At 44.2% G+C, this 19926-nt stretch overlaps 1 protein-coding gene and 1 long non-coding RNA gene across 5 annotated transcripts in view; one reads left to right on the top strand and one right to left on the bottom strand.

Moving 5' to 3' along the window:
• CCNK (cyclin K) overlaps positions 1 to 19926 on the bottom strand; it is a 28867-nt gene that overhangs the window by 4383 nt on the left and 4558 nt on the right. For 2 of the 4 annotated variants that reach the window (XM_043434412.1, XM_043434414.1), the window contains exons 2-10: positions 13683 to 13784; positions 10686 to 10936; positions 9923 to 10004; positions 8358 to 8489; positions 4283 to 4388; positions 3728 to 3785; positions 2803 to 2972; positions 2226 to 2497; positions 1576 to 1609 (exon numbers count right to left, since the gene is read on the bottom strand). In XM_043434412.1, coding sequence (XP_043290347.1) covers positions 1576 to 1609; positions 2226 to 2497; positions 2803 to 2972; positions 3728 to 3785; positions 4283 to 4388; positions 8358 to 8489; positions 9923 to 10004; positions 10686 to 10882 — 1051 coding nt within the window. In that variant the 5' untranslated portion in view covers positions 10883 to 10936; positions 13683 to 13784. The remainder of the gene's footprint in view (positions 1 to 1575; positions 1610 to 2225; positions 2498 to 2802; positions 2973 to 3727; positions 3786 to 4282; positions 4389 to 8357; positions 8490 to 9922; positions 10005 to 10685; positions 10937 to 13682; positions 13785 to 19926) is intronic. The other 2 variants (XM_043434413.1, XM_043434415.1) reach the window with 1 other exon arrangement.
• LOC122419659 lies at positions 13247 to 17260 on the top strand. Its single transcript, XR_006262952.1, has 3 exons — positions 13247 to 13280; positions 15707 to 15793; positions 17125 to 17260. It is a non-coding gene; the product is annotated as an uncharacterized LOC122419659 (long non-coding RNA).

Genomic DNA, 19926 nt, shown 5'->3' with positions numbered 1-19926 from the left:
GCGTCCAGTACCTTCTGGTCATGAGTAGAGAGAGTGTGCATACAACCAAAAAAGCACTCCATCTTTTTGTGTGTATTTTTGGTTCTTTCTCCCTGAAACTTGCTCTATTCTAGCTTGTACACCACTCTGCCCTGTAGTTGCTCAGCATTCCTGGCTTCCTCTGTCTTAAACACAGGCTGAATTTGAGGTCCAGGGACAGCCCCTCTTTACCCTCTTCCTGAGAGATCCCCCCGACCCAATTCCCCAGCCTCCGTGCCGTGAGTGCTGCCGGAGACTTTCTGAACGGAATGAAGTCAGACCGTGCCATCTCCCGCTCACACACCTCCCGTGGTGCCCCAGCTTCTGCAGCACCCACCCTCCACCAGGTGGGCACGGTCACTGCTTCCATCCCATCTTCAGTTCTAGCAAAAGCCACTCCCCTTGAACCCAGTCCAGTAAAACTCCTTTCTCTGTTTTCTCCCAAATTCTCAATTCCACTGATCAGTTTTCATCTACCTAAAGACTCCACCCTGTCCGCCCCAGCTGGCTGATGTCAGTCCTCCCCCAAGGCCCACCGGGCTTGTTTCTGCCTCTCACAGACATGGTACCGGCTCAGCGGATCGTACACCCCAGTGAAAAACAGCACAGCCCCCTCCTCTGTGTCTCACACTCACTGCTTACCCACGTGGAGCCAAAAAACAAAAGATCTCCCCTGTACTGAACTCATCACTTCCCCAAAGATCCTGAGAAAAACGTAGCTTTACTGTAATGTGAAGATCTCACAACAGTTCAATAAATAATTCCTGGGGTTCCTACCCTGGAACCAAGCAACAGAGAAAACGGAGAATCAGAAATACAGACACCCGCTCTGTGCTTGCACAGGGATCATCACCACGGGGCCGGCTGAGTCGGAGGCAACACGCCTCTAGTCGTCTCTGTGATCATCCTGCTTCCCTCACTTTGGTTTCTAGCACAGAAACAAGTTAACCAACTCGGCTCCACAAATATGGGGAAAATAGGTGTTGCAAAGAAGCCTGGCCCTGTAAGCACAGGCGGCACCCTGGCTCGCGGCTCCCCTCCTTTCTACCTGCACGCTGCTGCCTGCTGCTCAGCCAGGGGGCCTTCACTCTGTTGACTGCGGTGGGCTTAACTAACCTTCAAAAATAAATGCTGCTGCAGTGGTTCGCCTACATTCCTAACTATATTTTGATATACAGTCGGCCCCTCGCATCTGTAGACAGGGAGGGCAGACTATGAAACTTGAGCATCTGGGAGTCTGGTATCCAAGGCGGGTCGGTCCCGGAGGCTGTCCCGCCACCGCTGATACCAAGGAACGACCGGAAGTTGCTGAGCATGTTTTCACTGCCGCTAGTGATTTTCTTTGAACTGATACTTTGTTAGAGTACAATCCAAAAACACACAGTCGAGGAATATACAGAAGAGACAATGCAGGTAGGATAAAGTTTTTGCTGGGCTCCAACGTTAAATTTTAAGGCCAATCTAAATCTGAAAGGAAATGAGTTTTTGATTAAGAATCTAAAGTTTTGATAAACAACACATAAAACTAAAACAGGAAGCACAAGAACAGCAAATTACCTGCTGCTTTGTTCTCTTCTTTGGGAGAAACAACCTGTTACAAAAGAAAATACACAGTGGTTAACCAAGACTCTGAAAAGTAATCATCAGAAAAACGGATTATTCAGGCACTGCAGAATCACAGCCAGACACAGCCTCAGACAAAAATTAACTTTGGCTTGAACCTGCAGAGCAAACCAAGGCATCTGACAGGTCATCATTTCTGCCTCCTTCCTCTTTCCCTTTCAAATCGGACAGAAGGACTAGCTTTTCTGCGCAGTGAGTCCTGTGCCCTCCCTCAAGCCGTCGGAGCTGCGGTGAGCGGGGCCTGCTGCCCTGCCTGTCCCGTAGGGCTTCCCCCTGCAGTGGGGAGGAACCTTCACAGACACCGCGCGTCACTGACAGCCAGGGGAGACGCCGACCCCAGCAGTCAGTGTGCAGATGTGCGAACGACCCCTGGCAGGGTCTGGGGCCCCGGCATAGCAACAGCAGTGCTGAAGGATGGAGCTGCCCTGGCTCCCAGAGGCCTCCCCTCAACCACACCAGCGGTCCAGCTGCCCACGGACATGCAGACGGCAAGGCTGCAGTTCCCGGCGATCCTCAGCAAGGGGAACGTGCGTGGGGGGTTGCCGTGGGGAGCCAGCCACCTGGCGCTGAGCCGGCGCACTCACCACAGTTCGCTTCGCCTGCCGGGGGGGACTAGGCTGCGGGGATGGCTTCTTGGGCGGCTGGGTGGGCGGCGGCGGCGGCTGCTGGGCCGGCTGCTGCGAGTCCTTCTGTGGGGGTTGGGGCGGCTCGGGGCCTGGAGGCGGCTGTGACGGTGGCACTGGTGGCACTTGCGGTGTAGGCTGGAGAGATGGGGGCTGCTGCAGCTGGTGGGGGGTGTGATGAGGCATCTGTTGTTTCCCTTGTGAGTACAGATCCAGGATTTGGTGGCAGATGTCTAAACGAGAGGCAACAATTGCATTCCTCACAAGGTGATGTTTTAAAATGCCCCCAAGGTCCCTTGCAGCTATGATGCCCCTACAAGGACCATTATGCCGGGTCGTATGTGTATTAACAAATCACCCATCTCTGGTGTGTGAAGCACTGCTGTGCATTTTCAGTTCACCCTTGGACAGAATGAACACTCTAGAGAATTTAATTAAAGAATAGTTTGCATGCACCTACTGGGGAAAATCCATTCTCGGGACTCAAGTTTCCCAGGGAAGAATGATCAGCCTGCAGAAAGCTCAGCACGCCCCATACCTTCCAAAACATCCACAGGGACGTCTTGCACGAACTGCTCCCACCATCTCCTGTACATGGGTTTGGAGGTCCACTCTTGTATTTCAAATTTGCACAAACGTCCCGCAAGATACATCACTGCCACTGCTATGATCTCTGGTTCCCACTGTAGTGACAAGGTCGTGCAGAGACTAGTTCAACAAGAAAAAGAGGTGACTTGACTTGGGTGAGCAAACACTTATGACTAACTGAGTGCAGGGGGATTAGATGCTGTATCCAAGTGTCTTGTTTGCTTATAATCCCCTATACATGATCAAATACAGTATTATTAATAAGCAACTTTTTAGCCTTCTAAACATACTGAAATGAGTTATTAACTACAGCTACTAATCTGTCTGTTCCTTGAAGAGGCAGAAGAATTCCAGCACCTTTAGAAACTGCTATGCCGTGAAAAACAAGTGAAATTGCTTAAGTTCTTAAGTGGCTGGAATCCTGGTGCTGACCCTTCTCCTCACATGAAGCAACGCTACTCATGGGCATTCTGTTCCCCATATAGTACCTCATTAGCTCTCTGGGCTCCAAGAACATCAGCCTTTAGAACCACCACAAAAAGTACAAAACTGCAGATACATACTCTCCAACTTTTGCAAAATCAAATGGATTTAAGTATTTACTTGTCAAAATTCTCTGGTATATTGCGTTGGACTTCTGTTTCAAGCTGGTGGTAAGGCTTCAGCATCCTGTACCACCATGACGTAACAGGTTACCCCTCTGCCGGGAAGCAGATGACCTGGATTTTATTTAACCCCAGCTCTGCCGTGTACTGGGCCCTAAAGCTGGGGCAAGTCAGTTTCCTCACGACAAAATAAGGGGTTCGGGTTAGATGACACATGAAGTCCCTGCCTGTTTGAAAGCACCACGATTAAACCAATGTGAACACGCGTACCTGTCATTGACGAATGTCCATGCCATTTGAACCAACTTTTGAATTTTGTTTTTGTCACCTAGAGATGGGAAAGAGAAGGCAAATTAGTAGCAACAGAAAGAAAACACAAGGCCCGAGAGGCAGTAAGTGCTCATTTGAAGTCTACCGTGCACTCAGCAGCAGTCCTGACACACAGCAAAGAGCTGCTGCCGGGCAGCCAAGGACAGACGAGCGGGCCCAGGTCCTACCTCTGTCCCCTGTCCACATGACCCACGCTGAACCACCATTTATGGGAAACCTGGCTCTGAGGCTGATTTTATTAGGCTATTTAAAAAATTCTGACTCATTTTCCTGCCTCATATCACTTGGCAACTGGATGACAGAGCCTGTTTATACATAAAAGGAAACAGCATTAGCAGCTATAACATGAATTGTCTGGCAAGCTATGGCCTGGGTACTTCAAACACTGAACTTTCTGCTCTTCTCTCTTGAAAAGTATAATCTGAGTGTCATCAAATTATTATGCAGATGATTTCAGAATGAAGAGGTTCTCTTCATAACGTTTTTTCTTCTCACCTTTGAGTTGTTTTGCATACTTGAGTAGGAATTGGTACGGATGTTCTACCTGTAAATCAAACTTTATGGTCTGCAGTAAGATTCTCTCCAGAACCATTACTTCTTCCTAAAAATGAAATAACAAATGCTGGGGTAGTAATTTCAATCACAGGTCTGAAACAGCATTAAAAACATGAGCTTTCCTTTTATTCGCTCTCCCAAGTTCTATTTTAGAAACTAGTTTTCATTCCCTTTCTCCTCTCTCCCACTCAGGCCTTTAACATGCTCAGAAGACGATAAAATTCTCAAAAGAACTACAAGTAGGAAAACAAAACAATCAGAGTTAATTTTTAAAACTATTATAGGAAACAAACATTCTCAGAAATGTTATTACGTTCAACACACAAGTCCCCTTTAAAAAACAGATCTTTACTTTATAGATTCATTAATAAACCTTGGTTTCCTTCCAAACCTGTATTAAAAAATGCAATCTTTCAGGCATTTACACTGAAAATTTTAAGCAAGAAAGACTGTAATAGTGGCAGCTTCATGCATACCTGGACAGTGAATTATACCAGTTAAATGTGTGTGTGTGTGAATGGGGCACATCATTACTGTGTTTTAATCTTTCATCTTCCTGAAACAGGCTTTCCCAATGTTATTTATTGAATAAATCATCATCTTCTCTTTTATCAAAGTACATCCTAAGCTGCCTATTCATATACACATGTGTGCTCACATACAATCTTTTTTTTGTTCATAGATCTGTTGGTCTATCTCTGTACCAGGACCAAAGTGATTAAACATTTGGGACAGTTCAATTATTACTTCTCTTTTAAAAAATGTTTCTTGTTTTTGCATGTTCCCCCTAACACCTGCATTTTAATATCATTTTATTTGGTACCATTCTAGAAAAAATGAAGGCCACTATGTTCTGACTGGGAACTCACTGATTTATAGAATGGACCTTTTAATTACACTGTATCTTACTATCAAAAATTTATTTATGAAAATCTCCTTTCCAATCTGTTTGTAGTTCTAAAGTCTCCCAGTCCCAACATGGTTTCCATAAATCTCTTTTAAGGTTTACTCCTGGATATATTATTTTACTGCTGTTATTGTAAATGGAATCTCTTTTGATTATACTTCCTAACTAGTTAATAAACAAGAACTTCTTGAATTCAACGGCTGTACAGCCTGACTGAGCACTTACATTAAGACAATTTCACTTGATTGTAAAATACTGTCAAGATGCTCTGTGAGGCAAGAATAGTTAGAATCACTTGTTTGAGTTGAAGAAGAAAGGGTTTCAAGAGACTGACAATCTCATCGTTAACAGTTACATAAATCTGTTAACTCTGGGAAGAGAAGCCATGTAGATAACTGGTTTTAGGTTCAAGTATGGTATCAGTTCACAGAAGGCAGAGGATTCTACCACAAGAGTTATTCCAGACGGCAGGGCAGGCAGGGTGAATGTGCTTCCACTCAAGTTTCCCAAGTGTTCTCTCAAGAAAGTTTTTTCAAGTCTTAACACTTTCATACAGTATGAAAAAAAAAAAAAGAAAAAAAGATCCCACCATCACTGTCTCCTCCACCCCAACCCCTCAGTGTTTTTGTCACCACCTGTTTCCTAGAAGCTTCATCGTGTCTTCTAAATTTGGGAACACTCTTTAACAAGTGTCCAGACTGTAGCCCATACAGTATAGTATTACGAGACAGCTCAAGGCTTGGCCTCCCTTTGTGTTTCAGATACTCAATTAAAGGGATAATTATAGGTCTGGGTGCCAACGTCACCCCTCGGGGAACTTTCCCTCAGCCCCGTACTACCTGTCTGGAATACCTGCCTAGGTTCCCAGATGGCAAGCCCTCACCATACCTTTTAATAACCTTTCACAGCATTTATCACATCTCATAAGCAGATCACTGGCTATCTGAATATTTGATCATAAAATCTATCCCTCCACTCGACTGTAAAACCCATGAGAGCAAAGGCCATGCCTGTTTTGCTACCTGTGAGTGTTAGTCGCTCAGTCGTGACCGACTCTTTGCAACCCCACTGACTGAAGCCCACCAGGCTCCTCTGTCCATGGGATTTCCCAGGCAAGGATATGGAGTGGGTTGCCATTCCCTTCTCCAGGGGATCTTCTTGACCCAGGGATCGAACCCAAGTCTCCTGCACTGCAGGCAGATTCTTTACTGACTGAGCTATGAGGGAAGCCCTATTGCTACCAATGTCTAGTGCTTAACACAGAGCCTGGAACAAGTACTTGTTGAGTACATGAGAGATTAACGTAACAGGGAGAAATCACACAGTTCGGGCAAAGTTTATTAGGATGTGATTCAGGACCTTATTTTTCTTATGTGCTTACATGGCCTCCCTCCAAACTGCCCTCCTCTCCTCTCCATCGAGACAGTATCTATCACAGTGTTCTCACTGCTCCCAGACCCAGGTTCTTTCCTTTGGCCCCGACACCCAGTCAGGTGTAGGAAGACTGCATGTGAGAAAGCAGAGTGTGGGCTACAGAGCACGCTACCCATGTGGGTCAAGCTGGCCTGCATTAAAAGCTTGATGAGCACGGCCATTCCCCACTTGCTGGCCTCGGGGCACTGCGCCGCAGGACTTCCGCCTCGCTGTGCCTGGCCCGGGTCTCAGGTTCCTGGCGTGCTGGTGCAGGGGGTTAAGGCTGCAAGCAGAAGAGGACTCCTCCAAAGGCGCCCTGGACGACGCACACCAGCGGCTGCAGCTTCCAGATCTTTGCGACTCCTGAGTAACCACGGCTCGTTAGCCACAAGGTCCTTCTGCCCCTGTGACCAGAGCTGACTAAAGCACGATCCATTTCTACAACAGACTCTGTGCTCCGTGAAAATAAAAAACCTATGGCATCAGAAATATCTAATGGTACATTACTTTCATAAAATATATTTTTGACCACTGGTAGTTATGAGTTTATCATAGGTTCACATTTTCATAAACAGGTGAATGGATTTATAAACAAGTTCAAGGGATAGGGTTACCCACACCGACAATACTTACACAAAGGACCACCATTTATTGCAACCACAGAACGTGCAAAAGCATTCTGGCCTCTGTCACCTCTTTGAAGGGAGAAGGAAAACTAGCACATGTGTTTTATACACACATACAGATTCTGCGGGCCGGAGGGAGGGTGACTGCCATGGGAAGCAACACCAGCTGACTAGGAGAAACAGGGCCGTGGGTGCGCCGAACATCTCCGACTGGGTCAGCTTTGCATTTCTGTGATTCTCAGTTTCTCCCCACAATCTCAGCCTGTCATTTACTCAACAAGTACCTGCTGAACATCTACCCTGTCCAGCCAGGAGAGAACACGAGGCACCAGGCAGAACAGACAGGGTCTGAGCGCTCACAGACGACAACTGAGAAAAGGGATACTCTGTGTGTGCTGACCTGGTTAAAAAAGCTACGTAATTATGAGCTGTGATAAAGGTTATAAAGGATCACTCTCATCAATGCTATAAGGATCATAATGGGAGATCCTGACAAGAACAGGGAGAAGGAAAGCCGCTACCAATCCCTGAAAGTGGTCTTTTTAGAACATAATAAAAGAATGTGTACAATTATTTTGCCACCATTTCCTGACAGTAGCAGGTGTTGTGGGGAAGGGACAAGATGGACAGTCTGTTAATCTGGGTGTCTGCAAATGTTCGTATCTTCCACCATTCTTGGGAAGCAAAAGACACGCAGCACATGCACACACAGCACCCGTACTTTCTGTCTGCCCAGAAGCCGGCTAGAGATGAACCCAAGAAGCCAAACTGCTTCTGGGCCTAAGAGTGCTAACGGCCATGAGAACTTTGCTCCTACTGGTTCTATGTGCCGTTGCCCCTAAAGGGCTCAGAAGCCGACACAGCACATCAGTAGCTGCCACCTAAGTGTACAGTACATTATCTCCCCTCCTTACTCACAGAAGCAAGGAAGAGCAATCTCTGTATAAGGGCCTCTTAGGGATTCCAGGGACTGGCAGATACTGGGGCCACAGCCATTGTCAACACAGGAGCTCTGCCACAATGCTGCGCTGAGGAATCAAGACCTGAGCACAGAAGTTACGCCTCTTACCTTTGGGTCATCTCCAAACTGGCCAAACTGCACATCATTTAATAAACTCCGCGCTGTTTTGATGATATCTTTACATTTTTTTGGTGTTTCTTCTACTTTCCCAGCCAGAAAGAGACAACAAGCTCCTGTCACCTAAAAGGAAGACAAAAGCTCTTGATCTCACTATCAGGGCTCACCCAGAAACAGAAGGATTTGGGGCCTTCACCATCAACTGGGGCGCCTCCCTTCCTGTCTTGCTCTTCTCATTCACAAACACTAGGGCACTCTAAAAGCCTGAAGGAAAGTCCACATACAGACAATCCACCCTGCGACCTCCAATTCGGCTTCACAAATTATTTAAAATATAGTTTTCTAAATTGCCATGTAAATCATGTAGATGGAAAAAGTCACAAAAACAAACTTCTCATGTTGTGCTCTTAGAGACACTGCCTCCCTGACCAGTAGCCTTGCTCAGAGAGTGTTCGCCCCGTACCACGCCCGTGCTCTTTCCTTCCTTCTGCTGCCCAACTCCTGGTCCAGCTCCTCGTCCCTGTGACCCTCACTGCTCTGTCTCCAGCTTTCCTCTGCCTGCTTGCTCTTCTGCGTGCCCCTCCATTCACAGGATCCTGACCACACGTCACACAGCAGTCAGTACCGTGCTGGAGTATAAAGCGGATCCAGACACGGTCTCTCCCCCGAGAACATCACAAACTAGTGAGGAAGAGATGCGTGCAAAACTAAGTAACTCAGCAAAAGGAAGAAGCCCCAGCAGACTAACTTCCTGTTATGTCTAATTCTGTCTTCTTCATAAAACCCTCCCATCGCGTCAGCTGACCTACTAAAGTCACAGTTCCCCAGTCTGGAATTCAAGGTCCACAACAGTCTAGCTCAGACTACTTTTGCACCCAGAGTCCCACCATGCCCTTCCTGCCCACGGGCCTCCTGGCTGGCTGCACGCCCGCCCCAGAGCCTGGCTCAGCTTGGTTTCTGGCGGAAGACTGCTCAGTCTCATCTCAGCGCAGCAAGGTCCCACTCACCGCCAAGGCTTAACTCAGGGCTGGCACTGCCCCGACCCCTCCATGGTGCAGGCTACCCCTCCCCTGGAGCGCTAGCCTTCTTCCCTGCCTCTCCCATGGCCTCGCCCTCTACTGTGTGCTTGGCATTCATCAGACCAGCTGTCCTGGACCGGAAACTACTGGAGGTGGCATCTCCCACAGAGCAGGTTTAAAAAGTAACTGAAGACTCACTGACATGGAACAAAGAACTCCGATGCCATCTTGGGCTTTGCTGGGTCTCAACCGTAAGGCCAATCTTATCTTGGGAAAAGTAACAAGGAAGTAAAGTACACTAAGGACGACACGATTATGGTTCATACTGACCCAAATAAAACAGTCAAAAAAGATTTTAATACAGTTAATTGGGAAAAAACAAAGTTTGAACTTGATTTTGTTTATATATAGTATGCGCCATACAAAAATGAATACTTCCTGTAAAATACAATAAAAAGAAAGGCTACAATCTGTTCACTGAACTATGTAGAAATAATAACACATGATAGAGAATTATAATAGAATTAAAATACTTACATATCTTGGAAATTGCTTGAAGGAATGGAACATATAGAAGCGATGAAAATAAATTATTCCAGTTGCCAGGGTGTCATAGTGTCTGTTGTTCTGGTTAAGGACTTTGGCCAAGAATTATGTCTTCGTTAAATGCAGAAAAATAATAAAAGCGAACAATAACAACAAGAGAAGTGGGAAGGCAAATATTATCAGTGACAAAGCAGGTGAATGGGAGCCTCAAGGTGTCAGGATTCTGGTACAAGCTGCAGTCTGTGCTTTAATAAGGTGTGTGTGCTGTGTGCTCAGCTGTGTCTGACTCTTTGTGACCCCATGGACTGCAGCCTGCGCGGTTTCTCTGTCCATGGGATTCTCCAGGCAAGAATACCAGGGTGGGTGGCCATGCCCTCCTCCAGGGGACCTTCCCAACCTAGGGACTGGCCCTGCATCTCTGCATTCGCCAGTGGCTTCTTTACCACTGCGCCACCTGGGAAGCTTTAGCAAGGCAGGGCTTCACTACCCTTAGATATACTCCCTCTGTGATCAGCAGGCGCTGCTTTCCATACTGGTGGCCACAAGCTCAGTGGTTATGTCTTCACACTTAAGTTGTAAAAAAGAAACAGAAAACCTCTAAGGAGCCAAGCAAATCTGAAGTAGCATTTAAATAAGAAAGATATTTAAAAGCTGTTTTAGTCAGGGATGTTACTCTTTTATCTATAATGCCTAATTTAATTCTTGGTGGTGGTGGTGGGGAACCCATCTATTGTAGATTCCAGAAACAGGATACAGTCCCAAACGTGTGCCCACATCAAAGATGAACCGTGCCCCTTCTCGGCGGTACCGGGCCTCAGTTGCTGGATCAAGTCCTTCTAGCTGTGAGGGTGTATGAGCCAAGTCTTTTTTATCCCAGTACCAACATGGTTTTGTGTGGTCCAGGTTTGCTGAGGTTACTGAAGGGCTTGAATTTTCTTTATTCTCCTTCATTTATTGAAGTAGACTTGTTCTTTCCAAAAGACTTTCGGAAAAAATGTTAGAATCCTGAGAAAAAGAGAAGAAGTAATGTTGGAAAGGGATACCTCACATTAAACAATCTCCATCATTATAAACAATCTACAATCATAGATTTTTACTTGATAAAAAAAATTCCAATAGAGGACACACTACTGATTGGCATTTTGAAGACCAGGCTCATCTCCAAACACAATATAACACTCAAGTGACATGTAGTATGATAAATCCCATATTTCACAGCTTAAAAGGAAGAGCATTTGTCTCATTTCTTTCTGCCTTTCTTCATTAGACCTAGCTTCCTCATGCTGGTCTACATTCTGTTCTTCAGTAAAACCTAGGTCTGTCCTAACCCAAAAGATTTATGCTCCAAAATTATCCATTTCTTCCATCTAGCATCCAATCAAATTTTCCCTTTTTTAGTTTACTTGATTCCATTTAGGTACTTTCACTTAGAAAAGCCACCATACTGGATGAATTAATATCTGAACAAGCCACTGAACAGAGCAATGTAGATCAGGTATGGGTGTAGTGATCTAGGGGGAGAGGGTGGAGGGAGGTGGCCTATAAGGAAAAGAAGTGCCTTTAAATTTTTCTTGCTTTCATCCCCTTCTCTTTCATTCAGAATGAAGAAATTCTCTAAAACCTCTAAGCTGGGAAAAGAAAACAATAAATAAGAATTCTCACCTAGAGATCATTATAATATGTAAATTATTTGTAAATCGGACCAGAAAACAGGAATTTTCATACAGGGCAGAGAAAAGGTTCTAAGGAGGCAGCTAGAACCAGATTGGTCTGGTTCAGCAAGAAAGTAGCATCCGGGCAGCCAGGCTCTGGGCCAGGGCCTTCAGTTAATCTGGAAACCTAACTTCTCCTGTGCGCCACACTTCATCTCTGGTCAGAAAAGTGACAGGGGGTGGACTGCTCTCCTTGCACCTGTGAGCTCTAAAGAGAATGTGGTCTTCCTCCAACAGGAAGAATGAAGTACTACCTGGAGAAAAGTAATCTTCTTGAACTAATTTACGCTCTGTGTGACTGAACTGGGCAATGGGTGGGGGCCGGGGGAGACTGGTTCACTAAAGCCTCAGTATATATTAAGAGTTCATAATCAGATGCTTAGTAAAAATGAAGAGTTGGTTTTTTCTTAATCTTTGATCTCGTTTATATATGTGTGTGTATCTGTCTATATGTTTCCTTTGCACTGAAAAACTTAATCTTCAGTTATACCATTTATATATTTGCTTTATCTTATAATATATCCAGAAAATGGTATATCTCAGATGTCGTACTGAGATATCATTTCTCACCAATCAGATCGGCAAAAAGCCCAAATCTTTTCTGCTGGCAAGGCCAGAGAAAAGCAAGTAATCTCATATGCTGCTGGTGGGGGTACAAAATGGAACAACTCTCACAGAGGGGAATTTGGCAATATGTAACAAAATTGCAGCAGCACTTGCTCTTTGATTTAGCAATTCCACTTCAAAGGATCTACTCGGACAACATCATCACAAATAGAAGACAAAGGTGCACAAGATCATTCAAAGTATTGTTTATAACAGCAAAAACTACAGACAATGCAAATGCCCATCATTAGGGCACTAGCTGAATAACATGGTACATTAACACAAACGGCGTGCCATGCAGCTATTATGACAGACTGAGAAAGATCTTTAACTATGGGTGTGGAGAAATTTCCAGGATCAGCATACATGGTTACTAACATTGGTACATATCTATGTAAGAAAAGAGGGGAAGTAAGAATAGATATCTTTACTTAAAAAAAAAACAAAAAACAAACACTAATCAAAAAACTGGTTACCAACAGGGAATGGAAAGAACTGGGATGGGAACAAGATTTCTCTGAGTACATCTTTTTATATGGTTTTACTTAAAAACAACAACAACCATTTAAAAATAATTTTAGATTTATAGAAGAGTTGTAAAGATGGTTGTAAAGATGAATTTTCGTATATCCTAAACCAGCTTCCCTTAAAAAATTAATTTTGGAAACTTACTAACTGCACTATATAGCCTTGATCTGGACTTTGAATTTTTCCAAAAATCTCTTTTCCGTTCCAGGATCTAATCCAGGATGCTACGTTGCATTTGGGGGCTCACGTTTCCTTAATATCTTCTAATATGTTTCTCATGTTTTCCTTGTTTATCTTGACCCTCCTAGTTTTGAAGAGTACTAGAAGGTAATAAATGTCTTGATTTAGGTCTGTCTGATATTTTCCTATTAATAGACTGGAGTTCTGAGGAAGAACGTCATAAAGTGCCCTTCTCATCACATCACGTGAGGGGGCAAGTGACTGCAGAATGACCTGCTTTACTGTCCTCATTTGGTTACGATGGGGTCTGCCAGTTTCTCACTGTAAGTCACTATTTCTCACTTTTTATCTTCTATTCTTTAAGAGCGACCTCAAGGTCCAGGCCACACTCTAGGGTAAGGGAAATAAGGGAGTTAAGTGCCACTGCCTGAAGGAGTTGTACTGAAGAATGTGTGCAGACCTCTATCAAAACTACTGCAATATAAATATCTTGGGGGGGGGGATTTTGCAATGCAAAATAGTATGCAAAGTACCTGTTTCTCCTAAAAGCATCACCTATTAATTTAAGCATTCCTGAGGATCTTGCCTGCAACCACTACTATGGTGCTCTAGTGGCGATTTTCTCTTTCTTTCCTTCCTTCAACATCACTTGGAGTTCTTTTGTAAGAAAGATTTGTTCCTTCTCCCTCATTTATTTAAACAAGGATGGGCTCATCAACACTTACCTTATTCTCTGAGTTATAATCCCACCACTACCATTATTTGCTGCTCTCGCTGGTCCAGTTTACAGCCACTGGAAACAGCTCTTTCAGGCTAGCTCCTGAGTCCTAAAAGTCAAAGTTACAAAAGGACTCAGCTCAGGAGCCAGCCTTAAGGGCATTATAGCATACACACAAAAAAGCAAACTGATTTTAAGTGTATAGGTATGGATTTTCACAACATGAACATGTTTGTGTAGCACCGTCCAGTCGGTAAGCAGAATATTACCAAAGCCCAGCAGTTCCCATTCCTCTCCTAATCACCACCTATGGAAAGATAACCACCATCTTGACTTCTATTCCCATCCGATAGTCTTCCCTGTTTCTAAAGGATGTAGAATGAGATATTATCACTCTTTTACAACTGGCTTTTTTTGCTCAATGTTAGGTTTGTGGGGTTCGTCCTTGTCACATTCTCATTATTACACGGCAGGGGTTTTCAACCTGGGGTGAGCTTGCCCTCCAGGGCACATGTTTTGGCATGTGCACGTGGCAGCGTTTTCGTGGTCCTAACTGCGGGGCCGCTGCTGGCATCCAGTGGCTAAGGTCACGAACATAGTTAAGCATTTTTTTTAAAGCACAGAAGAATCTCTCACAACAAGGAATTAACTCTGCTGAAGTTGAGAAGCTCTGTTGCACAGTATTCTATTCTGCGAACACAATGGTTTCCTACTGTGGATGAACACTTGAGATGTCTCTGGTTTTCAATTATTAATAATAGTAATAAACATTCGTGTGCATTCTTGTAGAGCAGAGGGCAACTGGCCAGTTGGCTGAGGGGATCGACATCTCAGCATATCTGTACTTTATTCACAGGACACTAGTTGGGAGTCTTTAAAACATATTAAAATAACAGTTCTCCATGTTCATTCAAATATTTCCCTCATATTCATTCAAATATATTTCCATATTTATTCAAATGTTTTCTGCACATTTTCTATGAGCCAGGCCTCAATGACATAGCAGGAAACAAGAGAGGCAAGCTCTCGACCCCACCAGAAGCTTACATTCTAGGCAGACACAAAGAGAAACAGATACGTCAGTGTCTAACAGGAGTCCCAGTGTCTATCAGGGAGTCCCAGTGTCTGTCAGGGAGCCCCGCTATCAGGAGCCCCGCTGTCTATCAGGGAGCCCCGCGGTCTATCGGGAGCCCCGCGGTCTATCAGGGAGCCCCAGGGTCTATCAGGGAGCCCTGCGGTCTATTGGGAGCCCCGCGGTCTATCAGGGAGCCCCGCTGTCTATCAGGGAGTCAAGGGAAACAATAAAGCATGATAGGGCGGGGACAGTGATGCCTTAGGGGCAGTTTAGAGATGTGCAGAAGGGAGACCAGGCAGAAGGCTGTGACAGCTGCTGAAACAATGCCTAACAAGGCCTCGGCCCCACAAATGGCCGCGGGAGAAAGAGGGGCATCACAATTGGCCACGGGGCAAAGAATAGTAAGAGATGACTCATTTGCTTTACTCTCAGAGAAGGGTAATATTGAAGAGAAAAATGGGGAAGAGAAAGACTTTTGTTTTTTAAATTGAAGTACAGTTAACAAAAGTCTTTCTCTTCCCCATTTTTCTCTTCAATATTACTTTCTCTGAGAGTAAAGTTAATTTGGGCTTCCCTTGTGGCTCAGCTGGTAAAGAATCCACACGCAATGAGGCAGACCTGGGTTTGATCCCTGGGTTGGGAAGATCCCCTGGAGAAGGGAAAGGCTACCCATTCCAGTATTCTGGCCTGGAGAATTCCATGGACTGTATAGTCCATGGGGTCGCAAAGAGTCGGACAAGACTGAGCAACTTTCACTTTCACAGTTAATTTACTATGTTTCAAGCGTGAAAAAAAGTTGGTTTCGACAGAGGAGGGAAAGAATGTGGTTCTATAATTACTAGATACTTGTGAGGAAATAACCACCAGACCCATAAACAGGGCTACTGAAATCTAGAAAGGATTCATCTACTTGGGATTCACCTATATAGAACTGACAGATAACGTCATGTTGATAGACAGAAGGATGGAGAGTGAAGACAGGGACACAACTCTGAAGAACTTCAGGAATCAGGAAGGACAGAAAGGGAAGGCATGGTCAAAAGGTAAGGAAATTTGCACCCTTAATTACATAAGAAACCAAGGGAACACCAGCTTTAAGTAAGAGGCAGTAGCCAACAGTAACAAATGCTAAAGAAAAATCAAAGGACAGGAATTAGGAAAAGGTTACTAGGACTGCTTATGACTTATGAAACATTAAAAATTCAGTGTAGTGGTAGTTGCACAACTGACTCGTACATTTTTAAAAGGATGATTTGTATGATATGTGAATTGTACCTCAATAAAGCAGACATATACACATGTGTAAACAGAAGAAACTTTCTGGAGGTGCAGTAGGGCAGAAGCAAAACTGTATGGGTGACAAAGAATGAACAGGGTATAAAACGGGTTATTGTTTCTTCGGCATAGAGGAGAATGAAGGATGTCTGTGGCCAGAGGAGCCACTAGAAGAGGCTGGGCAAGCAACTGCGCGGTTAAGGGGCCAAGAGATAATAAAAAGCCTAGGGATAATAAAAAGGAGCTTGCTTTTTCTCTGAGACAGAGGGAAGGAAGAGTGTGAGAAAGATGTTTTAAAAAATCATCTAAGGGAGAGAAAATAAAACATAAGACAGCATCTCCATTCCCTTTGGAAAGTGCCAAGACCTCTGCTGAGAAGAGAGGGACGGAGTGGAAAAAAGGATCAGGAACAGTCCAGTAGGGGTTAAATAGGGATGGAAAAGAATTCAAACCCGTTTACCTTGCTGTCATCGCCAGAACCCACGCTAATAATCTACCCTATGTGCTGTTAAGACTCCAGGACAGGATGAACAACAGGCTCAACACAGAGAAAATAAGTCACGTAAATAGAATAGAGACAGTTCTCTAAATCAGTCACCCCCTGAAACAGTTCTAACCTCAGTTCTAGAACCCTGTTCCCTATTACTTTTCAATTTATTTTTTCCACAAGACTCTAGAGTTATAAATTTTCTCATTAGCAGTTCATGACTACTGTGAAAATGATGGAGATTTAAGACCTCCACAAAGTAAAAATCTCTTCGTAAACAAGCGGCATGTCAAGGCATTTTAACAATATCTTTCAGGAATGTGCTTTAAGGGTATCACTAACTGAGAAAAGATTAAATGCATTTTCAACATTTAGAATTACGGATACTTACAAACTGGAATCAACAGTAAAGGTCACTACTCAATTTTCTCATCCGGTGCACAGACTGCCTCTAAACAGTAACATTTGGTCATTGACTTTCAATTGGTCACTTTCATTGGGACCTTAATAGTTGACAAAGCAGCCTATGGTATTGCTAGGTATCAATAACTGGTGTTTACATTACTTTTGTATTAACTTTATATCAATTTTTATCTGTTCTGTTCATCCCAGGGATCTGGTACAGATGGCGCAGAATGAAAGAAATCTACCTTTCAACAACTTTGTAGCTCCCACCTAGCCCCTAAGCCTTGAAAATACCTTTCCCTTATCTACTGATTGACTTTGAAATATGTGAAGACAATTTTTCTTTTCCTTTCTCTTCTGGGTAAAGAAACAGCTCTGTTTTCTCAACGCGGCTTTTAGTATTTCAAGAGCCTCCCTAAACATTAGCAATCAACGTGGAAAACAACATTCCTCATGTGATCTGCATAGTATGAGTGAATATACTAATATTCACCAACATGCCCACTGTGTGTCCGCTGAGTTGCAGCATGCCCGCAAGCTATGTTTTCCTCACCATTTATCCCTGAGAAAACGGGGCCAAAGAGACATGAAGCAACTTGCCTAATTCCACAGTTAGTCAATGGAAGAAATACAATTTATCATTAGAGTAAAACACCACCTTTCCCCTAGCTGGGGAGAACTTTATAGTTCACTTCTGTAAATGGAACATTACATCATACAACCTTTTTTTTTTCCCCCAAGTCAGATCTTCTTCATCTCAAACACACACATAATTGAATTTTCATGGATTCAGTAATTCCTGGTAAATCTACATCTTGTTAATTTTGGTTTATAATTTCAGCCTTGAAGAATGCTTTGAATCTAAGTGTCATCTAACATACTTGCTAACTATCACTACAGATTTTGAGTACATTTATTAATTTGAGAAGCATGCCTCATATATTTAAAGCTGGTAATAAAAAAAAGTGCTAACCAGAGTGAGAGCAAGACCAGAGCCCTACAGCTTTATCTCTAAAGAACTCTCTTCCAGTTGACATCAACCTATTGATCAACATTTGGGATTTGGTAATTTGAATGGCTATAAATCCATCTAACCAGACGTTATTCAGTGTACAGTTACCTCTGGTATCTATTATATGAAGTGGGATTATGTTCAGTGTCCTTAGGAAATTATCCCTCAGCAGTGTAGTAAACTTATAACAAAAGCAAATATAATTTGTGTCACTAGCTTTTTTTTTTAATGGAAGCTTTGCCAGTTTGAGGCTATGAGCCCGCTTTTCCAAATACTCAGAAACTCTTTTTGCTCATCCTAAATATCCTAATATAGATTAGTAATAAGCTCTGGAGTATGACTTCAATGGTGGACTAGAAGGATGTGTGCTCAGCTTCTCCTGCAAGAACATCAAAATCTGCAACTAGCTGCTGAACAACCACTGACAGGAGAATGTTGGATCACACCAAAAAAAGATACCCTGCATCAGGGGCAAAGGAGAAGCCCCAACAAGATGGTAGGAGGGGCAAAATCATGTTTAGAATCAAACCTCATACTCGCCATAGACACTTAGAGGGCACAAGCAGAACCCTTGTGTGCACCAGGACCCAGGGGCCCCACAAAAGACTGAGCCAGACCTGTCTTTGAGTGTGTGACTGTCTCCTGCGGAGGCATGGATTAGCAGGGGATGCCTCGGGGACAGGGGCTCTGGCTGCAGCAGACCCGGGAGGAGTAGCGTGTGGCGTAAGTCCTCTTGGAGGAGGTTGCCATTAGCCCCACCATAGAGCTGCTGAGCAGACGACCCACAAACTGGAAAACAATTATACCAAAGAAGTTCTTGCACTGTTGCGAAAGTTCTAGGGCCCAGCAGATTTCCCAACTTGGGGATCTGGCAAAGGGACTGAGAACCCCCAGGGAATTTGACTTTGAAGGCCAGTGGGATTTGAACACAGAACTTCCACAGGACTGGGTAAACAGAATCTTGGGCACAAACAAAACCTTGTGTGCACTAGGACCCAGGAGAAAGGAGCAGTGACCCCACAAGAGACTGAGTCAAACTTGCCTGTGAGTGCCCAGGAGTCCCCAGCAGATGCGTGGGTCGACAGTCAGGGGCACTGAATACAACAGTCTTGGGAGCTGCAGGGTGCTGGCCTAAGTCCTTTTGAAGGAGGTGTCCATTAATGCAATTACTGCCACCACAGTTTGACCTCAGGCCAAACTACAGGGAGGGAACACAGCCACATCCATCAGCAGAAAACTGGATTAAAGATATACTGAGCATGTCCCGTGTAGGACCCATGCCTTGCAGGGCCACCTAAGACAGATGGGTCATGGCAGAGAGCTCTGACAAAATGTGGTCCACTGCAGAAGGGAAATGGCAAACGATTTCAGCATTCTTGCTTTTGAGAACCACATGAACAGTATGAAAAGGTAAAAGATGAATTCTGAAAAAATTCACTGAAAGATGAATTCCTCAGGTCAGTACATGCCCAATATGCTACTGGAGAAGAGCAAAGAAATAGCTCCAGAAGGAATGAAGAGGCTGAGCCAAAGTGGAAACAACGCCCAGCTGTGGATATGTCTGGTGGTGAAAGTAAAGTCTGATGCTGTAAAGAACAGTACTGCATAGGAACCTGGAATGTTAAGTCCATGAATCAAGGTAAATTGGAAGTGGTCAAATAGGAGATGGCAAGAGTGAACATCAACATTTTAGGAGTCAGTGAACTAAAATGGACCAGAATGGGCAAATTTAATTCAGATGACCATTATATTGACTACTGTGGGCAAGAATCCCTTGGAAGAAATGGAGTAACCCTCACAGTCAACAAGAGAGTCTGAAATGCAGTACTTGGGTGCCATCTCAAAAACAACAGAATGATCTCTGTTCATTTCCAAGGTAAACCATTCAGAATCACAGTAATCCAAGTTTATGCCCCAACCACCAATGCCAAAGAAGCAGAATTTGAACAGTTCAACGAAGATCTACAAGACCTTCTAGAACTAACACCAAAAAAAGA

The sequence above is a fragment of the Cervus canadensis genome, chromosome 17 (assembly GCF_019320065.1).
Source record: "Cervus canadensis isolate Bull #8, Minnesota chromosome 17, ASM1932006v1, whole genome shotgun sequence".
Lineage (NCBI taxonomy): Eukaryota > Metazoa > Chordata > Mammalia > Artiodactyla > Cervidae > Cervus > Cervus canadensis.
This window is presented reverse-complemented; position numbering and strand designations above follow the sequence as displayed.